The following is a 13,904-nucleotide window of genomic DNA, read 5'->3' as shown; positions in this document are numbered from 1 at the left end:
AACTGGAAATAAACAGACAGCAGTTAGGAGCCAGGAACATGCTTTTTCTGAGTTCTCTGCTACTTTATTAAGAAATCACACAGGCACAGTGATGATATAGTCTGTAAAAACTAATTAGAAGCACATATACAGTGAACCCATGTGTTGTTTTGAGCCTAAACAGGAAAAGCAGACCGTCATGGATGTAGCATACTGTAATTTGTTAAAGGGCTCTATAGCTGAGGTAGGTTTTGTGGACGTGGGCATGGCACAGTATATCACAATGAACCTGTTTCTGTAAAAACAAGGGTATCCACAGTATAATCAGAAAGACTGTGTTTTTAGGTACTAAAAGCTAGGTAGTCAAGATTGATTAATGTCTCATTTTGCTATGTAACATACTGATAAAGGCATTTGAATCAATGATCTCAGCAACAGTGTTGAGAAGGATAAAATGCTCACAGGACAAACAACTTAATTTTCTCCCTCTGGTCTTATTCATCTCCTTAGTAGTTCACTCTCAGTAACCTTCCAGTGTACATAATCTTATGCAAACCACTGACAGTCATGTGTGAGGACTGCTGTCACTATACTGATACTGGTTGATTTACGGTCTTGATCAGAAATAAGGGGTTAAACAATTTAATCAATTTTTGATTCGATGCGTTGTTAAACGTCACTTTCTGACAGCGATTTGATTAAAATGACTTTGATTCTTCTAAGCTCTGCAAATGTAAACTGATTCAGCCAACAACAGCAACTTGACACCAAGGCAGAAGTTCAAAGACTGAAATGTATTTTCTTGAACTTTACTCTCAAACAACAGTTTTAACTTGCTAAATGTTCAAGTTTGCTTTGTGTGCAGTTGTGCTGGGAGCGGTTGCTCGTTGCTTTACATCAGCTGACAGCATTGTTTTGGTTTTATTTGTCTGAAAAAAACAAAACAATGAGCTGGAAGTGGCTAAAAGCTACGAAGAGCTACGAAGTGGGAAAGTGATTATTGTGGTATAAGTTTTATTTTGTGGCAGTACACAACCAGTCATTAATATAAAAACATTTCTTAATGCATCTTTAATGCAATATGAATTGATTTTAATCTATTTAATTTTTGAGAATGATTCTGTTAGCAATCCATCCTCCACTCTAATAATGTTTGAGGGTGTACCAATGATTTTTAAGTCCCTTGCAGTACATGCAGCAACCACTTTTTTGAGTTTTTCTATTTGGCATGGTACTCTACTGCCCTCCAGTGGTTCAAAATATCCACCTTAAAACATGTTTCCATAAAATGTTCATCAATAACCCGCTGGAGTGAGAGTTTCTGTGACGAAGCCAAGACCACCAAAATACTGCAGAATGGATGTTATTAGCCATAGGGTTACTGAATATGCATTTATGTTTCTAATGACAAAATATTTGCAGTAATCATCAAATGAACACTTGAAACATGAATTTATTCCTCTTCTGTTGTTGTGTTCTTCACGTGACTGTTAATTATATCTTCTGGAATAGGGATTAACATTTTTGAATATACTGTCTTATATATTCTACTGATAGGAAGCAGTTCTTTTATATATTGATGTAATAAATTGGGTCAGCACTGATCACCTGATTAAGAAAACTGACTGTAATGTAATCTTATACAGCTATTATGCCCACTTTCAGGCCTTTTCCCAATCAGTGGTGTCTTTACTAGTGTTACATGTTTGAGAATTTCTTTTTTCTTTTTTGTGATTGACAGAGAGAGTAGTAGAAATGCACTTTATTTGAAAGAAAAATCTTAATTTGCTGGTATTGTTTATAAGTTACTTCGAAGAAAAAGAAAAAAAAAATACTGTAAACAAATATGGATTCTACAAATGAACACAAAAATCCACATATAAAAACATTCCACAATTCTCTGTTCACTGAAAGTGTATTTATTTGTACCATGGGGCATTTTTGTTTGTGATAGATGTGATTCAAATGCAGACACCTGAAGTGCAGTATGTGGAATAAAAATCTGAGATTTGTTCCAAAATTTGCCACCTCGCTCTCTTTTTTGACTGTAATCTGTAATAAAGAAACCCTTCAGAAACCCTCATATAATCTTATCACAATAGACAGTATTTTGGTTACAATATGCATGCAGGTAATCATAAATTAATAGACCATTTTCATAGCAGAAAAATGTACGTCACAGCAGCTGTAACTAACAACATAGACTGTGGCTGTATTCCATTTAGGTTGATCTGTTCCAGGACCCTGGTGTCCATCTGGCTCACTTACATGGCTTACATCCCAACAAGGGGGCGGGCAAGGAGGAAAACCAGAAGAGGAAATAATAATAATAGAGCCTTTTTTCCATTGGATTTAGACTTCTCAAAGTCAGTTGTAACTCGTAACATTATTAGTTGCTGCATTGCAATATTTGCTGTAAAGAAGCCATCCTTAATGCTTTTAGTAGCACCTGTGCTTTTTCCTGTGACGAGTCAAAATGCCTGCTGAGAAAAAGATACAAGATGGACAGATTTTTAACAGAGAAGAAATGAATGATCATTAACATGTCAGTCAAATCCAAAACATGGAAATGCTTTTCCTCTTGGTTTGACTTTTTATATAGGATGAGAGTCATTGTGTCTCTTGTAAAATTTGTAAAATTTAACATGCAGTTTTTATTTGCACAAATTAAACATTACTCCTTTGTTTGACGTCCTTAGGGGGACATGACAAAAAAAGAGAAAAAAAAATGAGACAACTCAATCAAAGAGAGCAATAATGAATATCATTCCTTGAACCTGTGTTTTTGCTGTTATAACAAGTTAAAACGTGAAAAAGGCCTATTCATTTTAAACGTGTATATAAAATCTTTTTTCATTTAACATTCATTAAAAATATTGAACAAATGTAGCACCTGTCACTGACATTAGGAAGCATACATACATCTAAACAAATGCATATATCTATTTACTATCACATGATTTGTAACCTAGGTTACAGATTATATAACTCTAAGAGTTAATATTAACCAATAGCACACTGCTATCGTTTATTAATCGATTGTTATCCAATCAGCTTTCCCACAACGATTACTTCAACCAATAGCGTTGTGTCAGGAAAGGACAACAGGAAGTAGATGGCCTCTGCTGTCAAAGGGAGATGCTAAAGCGGTGGCTGGTCAGGGAAGCAAACCCTGCTATGTACTGGAATATTTTAGCTACAGTGTGTACAAATGAGCTCGTTTGTTGAATGGAGGAACGCGTACCTTACTGACATCAGCTGTGTTTTGTTTGAAAGTCATTAAGCTCTTTGTTCAGTCCGGCTTGAATGCTAGGTAGCTAACGCCGGGGTTAAGCTAGCTAACTGTTAGCTAGCTTTGGCAAGCTAGTACACTGAATTAATCTGTGAAGACTGCAGTCGTGAGTGAAGAGAGAGGAAATCGCTGACATGATTCAACCTACTACAAGGTACCGACCAGCGTAACCGGCTTTTACAGCAGGTACGTAGTTGTTAGCTGGTGAATCTGTAATTTTAGGTGACTTAACTATGTTTAAAGGAGGCGCACGGGTACGGCGCTCACTTGATTAGTAAGCTTATATGTTGTGTTAGAAGAAACATATCTTCTTTATTGTATTGTATTTACGTCGAGGGACAAGACAAATACATTAAAATTACTGTGAGGATGTTGGTCATAAAGTCTGTTGATTTATTTGCGGTCCTGCGACGTATAAAAAAAAAAACATTACTAGTGTCGTGACAGATACATTTCTTTCCTGCAGTGAGTAATTGCATTAGGTGTTTGACAGCTTGATCAACAGTAATAAATGATGACAGCCACCATAATCAGATGACTTTCACAGACACTGAAAAAGCCCGACATGCTGGTTGTCAAATGCTAATCACATGATGGGTTTTTTTTTTCTCACAAAAATGTTCCCAACTGTGCAATCAGTGACTACACACAGCGCTGCTGTTCCCTGTTGAAACTGCTACTCATCAGTTTCAGGGCAGGGTGGAAAAGTCACCTGGTGCTTTCCTTTGTGTTGTGTGCATTGTGAAATCAGTAGTTCACAGACAGACTTAAGTTTACACTGACAGTGTTGTATTTAGTTATAGTTTTTCAGGAAGTGAGGACTTGTTTTGCCTCACTGGTTGTAGTGCCGCTTTCCTTTTACAGTATGATAAAAACCATGTGAATTTAACAGTATGCAACATAGCCTTTGAAATATAGTTTATCAAAATAATCTTGACTTGAAGGTCTACTTACTAGCTTTTTTTCAGGTTACTCTCATAGAAAATTAATAAAAAGCAGCAAATGTTAAACATTGTGCCAATCGACTATACGACTATTTGATCTTTTCATCTCTCCTGTCAACCATCTTTCGGTCTTCATCAGCAGGTGGGGCATACTCAGTTGTCATGTGATTTGATGGTTTTGTGTAGCATGCACGTCAACAATTCAGTAGTTTGTACTTAAATCTCACAGCCAAGAAAACAGAATTTCTACAAGTTAATCTATAACATCAGTCTTTAACTTGGTCGGTCACCCTCTCAGTAACAACTTCATAAAAAAGTGAGAACAAGAATGTCTAGATCAATGAATCCTAACTGAATCAACCTTTCTACTATGTCCTCTTGAATTTAAAGTTGATTGCCTTCTGGAGACAACAACATAAAGTTGCTGCATGACAGCACCATCTAATACTGATCTTGAGCGGAGGAGGATACCTCTTACATGATAGACAGACATGCAGTATGTGTTATATACAGCAGGATGAAGTAGGAATGGTAAAATGACAAAATGGAGAAACAAATATTAGCCAATATAAGGTTACATATTAAAACACATAATACTGAGTAAATATTAAGTGTACTAAGTGAGAGTTTCAGGCAGAGTGAAGAATATGAACTCAACAGTCAATAATTTACCCAATCTCTTACGGTTTTTCTCTTTGTCTTCCCCCCCCAACAGTTCTGTGTTGTAATGAGGAGCACCAGAGTCCAGCTCTGAGGGCTCAGGGGCATGATGAACTCCGTTTCTCCCAGCGCAGCGCAGTACATAGGGGGAGTGATGCAGGATGAGCTGGCGGAGAGCCGGAGGCAGCAGCCCCTGGAACGGCAGGGAAGCTTTGGTCTCAGGCTGCCACAGACTTCAGATCCCAGCAAGGAGGCAACCGGAGAGCCTGACGAGATGGACAAACTGAAAGCCAAACTGATGTCAGCATGGAACAATGTCAAATATGGTTTGTACTCTTGAAAGAAGAGTATGTGGGTGTGTTTGTGTTTGTGTATATATGTGATGAAGTCTGGCAAGATTTGTATTTTATGGTCAACTCAACATGTTGCAAAATAACATTTATAAACGTCTGACAAAGCCTCAATCAGCTCTCTTCAATGGCTTCTTTGCCAACTTCCATCTTCCCTGCTCCTCTTTCTGTAGGTTGGACTGTTAAGTCCAAAACCTCCTTCAACAAGGTATCGCCAGTCACTGTCCTGGGACACTCCTATCTGCTCAACAGTGAAGGTAAGCTCACACAAACCTAAAGGTTAATCTCCTTCTCATCAAAAGTGCCTGTCAGCGCAGATACTGTATTTCTGCTCTAGAAATAGAGACGTCATGTAGAGCAGACCCCAGGTGTTGTAGTGATGTGTGTTCTGGTTAACCACAGTGGTGTAAACCCTTTTCCGTTTGAAAAGTTGCTGGGTTTACATCAGAGAACATAAAGCAGTAGACCAAAAATGCTTTCCCTGTCGCTTTTATTTCACAGACATGTAAACTGATCTTCCTCATGTCAGATAAACCTGGGATAAGATTCACAATCAGTTGTTTGTTTGAATCAACACAATGTAAGAGCTCTCCCTCAGGTTCTGTTTCTTTTTCTCTGTCTTGTCCTCTACCCCTTCTCCTCCTCTCAGACGAGGTGGAGCGGTTTCGTCTGGCTTTTATGTCCAGGATTTGGCTGACCTACAGGAGGGAGTTCCCTCAGCTGGAGGGCTCCACCTGGACCACAGACTGTGGCTGGGGCTGCATGCTGCGCAGTGGGCAGATGCTGCTGGCACAGGGGCTCCTGGTCCATTTGATGCCCAGAGGTTTGTCTCTCAGGCACGCACACAGACTTACCTTCACCCACTGAAATTGTTGTAAAATATTAATACTGTTTATCTCTCCCCTTTTGTCACATATTTTCTATGAATTACTTATCCTGTTTTATTTCTGTTTCTTTTCATCACAGACAGTGTTTTTCTGTCTCATGGCTTCTCTTCTGCTCTGTCTCATTCTGTCTTTTTATAAAAAATTCATTCATTGTGTGTCCATGCTAAAAGTATGGCATTCAAAATATGTTTACTCTCTGGTTGTTTTAAAGCTGAAGACTGAAGAAATTTGCTAAGTGCCTGCCTTTTTGTATTCTGTAGATTGGGCTTGGCCAGATGCTCAGCAGCTAACCGATGTGGACTTTGAGGTGTTCAGACCGCGTTCCCCAGCCCGGGCTGGAGGGGTCCCCATCCCCTCCTTTGGCTCTCCACGAGGGTCCAACACCCCCGAAAAGTCCCTGCCAGGTGATCAGGCACCCAAATGCAGCCAGAAAAAGAGACCTGAGTCTGCGAGGGACAGGCAGGCGGAGCCCATCCACCACAGGTTGCTCACCTGGTTCGGGGATCAGCCCCCTGCACCTTTTGGGGTTCACCAGCTGGTGGAAATCGGCAAAAGTTCAGGGAAGAAGGCTGGAGACTGGTATGGCCCCTCTATAGTGGCACACATACTACGGTAAGGGCTTTGTTTTTACACGCAAGGCTTTACTATTTTGTTAAATGATTTACATAGTTGACACATTTCAGCATTGATTGGAATTATGAATCCTTTTTTTCTTTCTTTCTTTCAGGAAAGCGGTGGCCAAAACATCTGCGGTCCACAACCTGGCTGTATATGTGGCTCAGGATTGTACAGGTGAGATTGAACAGACAGTGAGAGTTCAGTTCAGAGGTATCAGTATGCTTGTTGCTTTGCTCCAACATGTACTCCTTTGGAAATAAAACCTAACCTCCCTGCATGTATTTTCATGCGTCTGTGCACTGCAGTGTACAAAGAGGATGTGGTGAATCTATGTGACCTGTCACTAAGCCAGACTCCCCCTGATCCGTCCAGCCAAGCCTGGAAGTCTGTTATCATACTGGTGCCTGTACGGCTGGGAGGGGAGGCCCTCAACCCGTCCTACATCGAATGTGTCAAGGTCTGAATATTCTACTTCACGCTACCCATCCGTCGACCCTTCTGTATTCCCCAGAGTAACATTTGCTATGGAATTGTGTTGCCTAACTTAAGTTCTCTCTCATATCTCTGAACTCACATTGACAACTTGTTGTGTTCATTTCCAGAACATCCTGAAGCTGGATTGTTGTATTGGAATCATCGGGGGCAAACCGAAGCATTCACTTTACTTCATTGGCTTCCAAGGTGAGAACCAGCCTCTTCTTGCTTTTTTAAAAATTAAATAAAACGGTAATAAGGATGTTGTGTTCTTTGGATACTGCATGCAAGAGCCAGGACTGTAGAGTAGCCAACCTTTTTAGCACTATCTACCTTAGACAGGAACTTGTTGTATTATCAGGAATCATTGAACATGTTGCACTCCTACTACTACCTCCCTTTAATCAAGTCGCTCCTGTTCGTCTCATGCTTGACTCCCGTTTCAAGGGTTGGTTAACTGAAAACTTAGGCTAGGTAAACATCAGCAGAGAAACACTCCTGTGCTTACGGCAGTGTGATCATCAGGAGTCTGTTGATGCAGGGCTGAAAGAAGCCACGGTGGAACAACCAAACTGCAACCACCTCATATGACTGTAGTTGTGTTTATACAGAGGTCTTTTTTTGTCATAGTCATTATAATGGCTCCACCAAAATACAAATTCTTCATTTCAAAATACCTCAATTGAAATGTCCTTGTGTGTGAACAGGCGGATTAAACCTTTCACAATCCTTTTGTGTCACATATACTGTTCTTTAGATTCCTCTGTTTTCCCCCAGCTCTCTTTTTCATATTTCTGACCGCTCCCTACTACTTTTTCTAGTGGTGCATCTTTCCCAGCGCAACAATCTTTGAATCGGTGGTTGCATGATGGTGATACTGTGTTAGTCTTTCCTATCCATGTGTTAAACTGACTACGATCAGCCTTAGTACAATGATTTAAACATGGTCTACCAAATGACCATGGTATAAGCACAATAATACGCTTTAAAGTTTAATGACAATCAGAAACAAGTGAGGAAAACTTCACCTCATCTGCTACTCTCGTATATGAGGACACACTTGAGTTTTCTCTGTTACATACACTGCCAGAACAGTTCCTGCAGTTCAGTTCAGTACAGCAAACACTCCTTCAAATGTTTGCTCACTGTGGGGTGCACACAGACCTGTTTTAAAATGTTAATAAGACACCTTATCTAATTATTTCATATACGAGTCGTGTAAAGCAAAAACCCAGACAGTGTGACCGCTGCCTGTGATTCAACCCTGTCAACCAACACTCCCCAAAATATACTTCTTGCTAATCATTGATTTTCCCCTGAAAATCATCAACAAGACACACAATAGACGAAGTGAAAAAGGTTTAGTAGAAACTAAACCTTGCTGCAGAAAGACATTATTATTGTAAGAGATTTGAATACAGTGGTAGATGTTTTTGGTGTCAGCATCTAATGATTGTGAAGGAAAGTGCAGCTTATGGCACTTGGCATTAGCATCACTCAACAATGGCAGCTGCTGCTTTGGTCACAGGGAACAAGATCTAAGAATAGGGAAACAGCAAATATATGACTGAGCCATTCATCTGTTGTGGGGACTTGGCAGTTGGTGATTTTATACTTTTAATAATGTGTTTTAATTCCTCTTCCTGTCTATTAGACGAGCAGCTGCTGTATCTGGACCCTCACTACTGCCAGCCTGTGGTGGATGTCTCACAAGTTAACTTCTCACTGGAGGTTGGTTGCACTATTTGTCTCACTCCACTCTGGCTGGCTTTTTATCTCTTTTTCTCAGATCATATTGGACTTGGGTTAGGGTTATATGTCCTGTCATGAACTTTTATTGAACCTTTATTGTGTGACCTCTCTCTCGTTCTGTCACGCTCCAGTCGTTCCACTGTAGCTCTCCCAAAAAGATGCCCTTCAACCGCATGGATCCCAGCTGCACTATCGGCTTTTACGCCAAGACCAAGAAGGACTTTGAGTCTCTATGTTCAGCTGTCAGTGAGGTGAGTTTTTACACCCTTTTCCCACAGTCTCACTCTATAGCATTTAATAAGAAGAACAGAAGAGAACATAAAATTTCACCTCCTACTTCCCATTCTGTTTAAGGATAGGATCACGATTTTCTTTGTGTTCGTATGTACATTTAAACAGGTTTTGCTCAATGAAATCATTCCTCTTGTTCACACTGGCCATTAAGAGATCCCTTTTCATTGCGCCTCCAATGTAAGTGATGGGGGACAAAATCCACAGTCCTTGTTTGTGAAATGCATTCTTAAGTTTATCTGAAGCTAATATGAGGTTTGAGTTAGCCAAGCGGATATCTCCCAAACTTAAATTAGTACAAAATGTCCTCTCTGTGTAACTCTCCCTCCACTGCAGCTCTGTAAGAAAATACTGTCCACAGAAAAGCAAAGAGGGAATTTTTATGGGGCTTTTCTTCCTATCTTTATTCAAGAGCGTGGTCTTTAAATTTGTGAGCATGACTTATTGATTTCACGTTCAGATTTTATGTTTTCCCTCAAAATGCAGGAAATCTGTGCAAGCAACAATAGAGTGCAAATTGAGTGCAAGCGTACAGTTTGAGCAGCAGAAGCAAAGCAAATCTAAGCACAAGCAGGGGCTGTTTGTGTGTGAGGGCAGTGTTTTGAGGAAAAGCATTTCAAAATCTGGACGTGAAATCAATAAGTCATGCTCTCAAATTAAAAGACCACTCTTGAATAGATGGGGGGGAGAAAAACATAAATGTGGTGCTTAAAACACTAACTTTGGGATAATTAAATCAAGTGGGTATGTTCCAGTCTGCTGAAGCCTTATATTCAGTTCAGTAAACATTTAAATGTACAGAAGGAGGACTGTGGATTTTAATGGTCATAGAGGAATAATTACAGCAAGAAAAACTTGTTTCAGTGTTGATATGGGTGTTTCGACCCAGCAAATGGGAAACTTAGGCGCAATATAAAAATGACACTCTCCTCTTCCCAGCTAAGAACCACCAGCAACAAGGATTACAGCAAGATTACAAAGTATTTATTTCTCACAACTATGAAGGGACACTTTGGATTCAGGGTGGGCTAAGAGCAAAATAACAAATCTAAAGTTAATCAACCTAGAATTACCTGTTCAAAACAAAAAGTAAACAAAAAGACTCTCTCCTACCTAAGCTCAGGCTGGAACACATACATTATAACATAGAAACACATAAAAACATAAAGCAATAAAAGTATGAAACAAACCACATAAACACATTTAAAATGGCAAAACCAGTAAACAGAATTAGAAACTAGAATCAGATGAAATCAAGTGAAGGCGCTACGATAAAAGTACGTTTTAAGCGTAGATTTAAAAGAAGCCTCTGACTCAGCCTGCTGTATTTCCACGGACAGGGTCACAGTGAATGATTCACGCAATTCACTCAGCCAATCAGAGTGGCTCACCTGCAGCCCATTAAGCCGCAATCAGTCCACAATTCGCCAAAATTAATTTGTGTGGTGAGGCTAGGAAATATTGTTGGTAGGGTTGTAAACATAACCTGCAGGAGCTAGCAGGGCTAGCGGGCTAACAACAGCGGTCCACAAAGTTGTATATTATTCAGGTTCTTATCAAAGATTTTACCGTCATTAAACTCTGTCGTTGTCCTTACTCTCACTGCAGCATCCTTCCTTCTCTGCTGCTTGTATTATTAACAGACTTTATTTCCTGAATGAGAGGTCAATCCCACCCCCTCTTGACGTGAACCTATTCTTTAAGAAGTTACATTTGCTGCTTTTCTTTCTTTTATATCTTGTAAATTGAATATTCTTTGCTTGACGTACTGCGGGTCGACCATAAAACAAGCAATTTGAAGACGGCAACTAATTGTGAAAGTAATGGACAGATTAATTGATAATGAAAATAATCATTGGTTCCAGCTCTAGTTTTAACTTTGGCTCACAAACAAAATAAAAAGACTTGATTTGATATTGAGATATTCATGCGCTGTCTTGACATGACATTTTTCCCTCAATCCGTCTGCTTGTGAGATGTTCTGTAGTGTTGTAGGACAGTTTATGTTGACCAGGTTTCGTTGTCCTCGCAGGCCCTGTCATCATCGAAGGAGAAGTACCCCATCTTTACCTTCGTAGAGGGCCAGGGTCAGGATTATGGACTCGAGGGTCACAGCAGCAATAACAGTGGACCTGCAGCCCACATTCTGCCCCCGGGCAAACTGGGCAGGAGTAACAACAGAAGAAACAGTGATGAGTTTGTCTTCCTGTAAGGCACTGAGGAGGATGCTCTCTCAGCTCTCGCCAATAGGGGTCAGAAGAGGACACCTCGTTTCCTTTCAAAGGGAAGGACTTGATTCTGTTGATGGTGCAGCTGCAAGGTGGACATGACGCTTTTGTGCTTTATCGCCTTCACTGGTCAACGGAAATAAAAACTATGTGGCTTCTGTCATCACCTTTTTGTGTGGATGGGTATTATAAGCTAACAGGCATTGATGGGTACTTGGCTGGGGCATTATTTTACTGAGCAAAGGCATGATTTCAAAATGGATCATGGTTAGAAATGTTTCAAGTACTTGAAGTATTCTTGATTCACTTTATGACACCTGAAAAGCCTCAAAGTCGAGCATGTATGGGTAAAATCAAGCGCTTTAAAGTACAATTACACTCAACTACTGTGTTTTCGTCCTGGTGTGAACTGGACACACTGAGGGAGATGTGTGGTCTACATGATATTTAATTAGGTCACTGGTCAGGTGAGGGGGGGGGGGCGTACCTGATATTATTCTTGACTTGTATTATATACCACCTGCTGTGCATCTCCTTTTTATTTTTCATTCTTTACAGTTATTTATCAGGTTCATGAATGTGTGTTTGTATGTGAGTGATGGCGGGTTTAGTGAAGTTTATTAGTTTTGTCTTTAATAAGTGTTCTGATGTATTGCGTTGCGTTTCACAGAGATTTCATATACTTCCAAGAGCATCTTGGGCAGCTGTACATTCATTCTCGAGTTTCAGGCTGGCTAGAATATCACACAGATGACCAGGGCCTTGATCTCCCTCAAGAGTTGGCTCTACATTATGGATTATTAAGAATACAAAACACTCTCAGAAATCTCTTAAAGAGCTGCTCAAGACAAATGATCAGTTCAGTTAGAGATGGATGTGTATCTTTACCTGGTAAACTGTGGCTTGTCCCATGACGCAGTGTTATAAAGTTATCTGGATACATTTGCAAAGTAAAACCCAGAGCAGTTCAGGTTCTGGGTTTTCCTTTGCAAAGTTTTACAGTCAATAAGACCGGCCCAAGCTGAATGTTTGTCTGAGTTTTTGATCTTCATGCTTCTGTTGCAGTGTCATTTTTGTTTCGTTTGTCCCTTTTTCACGTGAAGGCTACTACTGCAACTTGCACTACTACTGTTATTTGGTTTGATGTCCTGATTAAACTTCAAACACTGGAATCACATTTTACTCGTATCTCACACTTAATAGATTTGCATTTTGAAAGATATTTACTCTGTTGCAGAAGAAGCACTGACTGTTTATTCTTAGACAAAATTGCAATGTTCGTCTTCAAAATGTACTATACTATAGTGTATATTTAATAATACTATAGTACTTAAATTGTAAAAACAAGCCCTCAAACCTTTGATTAACTCTAGCATTTCTGAAAAATATTGTCTTGATAGTTTTATTGCTTTTGTTCAAAATGTGTCATATTTGATTGATGATTTTATTCATTATTTGTATTAATTTATTTGTATTTACTGTATTCTTTATGCTTTACCATTCATTTACAATAATTGCCATTACTCGGTTCCTGAACCCAAATTCATCATGATCTAACAGTCTAATGCGTACTAATTAATGAAACAAATTATTGAATCGAACAAGAAAAGTTAAGATTTGATTATTATTTAAAGTATTTTGTTTTTGAAAGGCTTGACTTAAGCATGATGGAACTTGCAGACTCGTATCCTTATATTCTTTCAGGTGTATAATAAAACCAACACTTGAGTATACCTGTAAAAGACTGTTTACAAACACTGAATAAGCCTACATCCAGACTTCATGCCCAGTGTGAATAAAGCCTGGCTGTCGCTGCGCACGCATGCGCGCTGCCTGACAGCCGTGACTAGACATTCGGTCATAGGAGCGGTGGAGGGGGCGCTCGAGCCACGTCGGTGAAACAAATCAACGCTTGAAGGTAGATTACAAAGAGGGTGAGTGGACTAATTGCGACAACCGCTGCGTCTTATTTTACCTCCCGCTAATATAAACTCGGCACCGCAGAAATTCACCCAGGACCGCCTGTCCTGTTGATGCGGGTAGGTCAGTCGCATAAGCACAGTCCGCCATTCCCCTTTTTTATATTTAACGAGACACCCTTTCATGGTCTGAGTGAGGACATTCTCAGTAGCATGGGCTCATGAGCATAATTTACAGTATTTCCCCGTGCTCAGTTCAAGTGCAGTGGTAGACCCTGCAGCTGTAACTGCATATGCGCGCAACGGGTGATTTGGTGCAGCGCAGCAGGAGAAAGGAGAGTCTTCATCTGACAGTCGTTGGACTAAATTCACCCAATCCTGCAAAGATTGTGCACCCACTTCATTCATCAGAAAAGCATTGTTGAAGGCTTCACAGTCAAGATATTTTTGAGTTTAATAGAGTTTGAGTTATATTTAAGTTTTGTCATATCAAATCGCTTCATCTTTGCT

The 13,904-nt window shown here is 39.9% G+C and overlaps 1 protein-coding gene across 1 annotated transcript; it reads left to right on the top strand.

The window, feature by feature from the left end:
• The first annotated feature begins 3,292 nt into the window (after positions 1–3,292).
• atg4da (autophagy related 4D, cysteine peptidase a) lies at positions 3,293–12,645 on the top strand. The gene is made up of 11 exons (XM_070916220.1): positions 3,293–3,457; positions 4,931–5,201; positions 5,399–5,482; positions 5,875–6,048; positions 6,373–6,724; positions 6,840–6,904; positions 7,036–7,187; positions 7,333–7,411; positions 8,859–8,935; positions 9,088–9,207; positions 11,280–12,645. The coding sequence occupies exons 2-11, from the start codon at positions 4,982–4,984 to the stop codon at positions 11,457–11,459; spliced, it is 1,503 nt and encodes a 500-aa protein (XP_070772321.1). The 5' UTR covers positions 3,293–3,457; positions 4,931–4,981; the 3' UTR covers positions 11,460–12,645.
• Positions 12,646–13,904: the final 1,259 nt, after the last annotated feature.

Source organism: Enoplosus armatus, chromosome 2, assembly GCF_043641665.1.
Source record: "Enoplosus armatus isolate fEnoArm2 chromosome 2, fEnoArm2.hap1, whole genome shotgun sequence".
Lineage (NCBI taxonomy): Eukaryota > Metazoa > Chordata > Actinopteri > Centrarchiformes > Enoplosidae > Enoplosus > Enoplosus armatus.
Note: the sequence above shows the minus strand (reverse complement) of the source record. Positions and strands in the feature narration are given on the sequence as shown.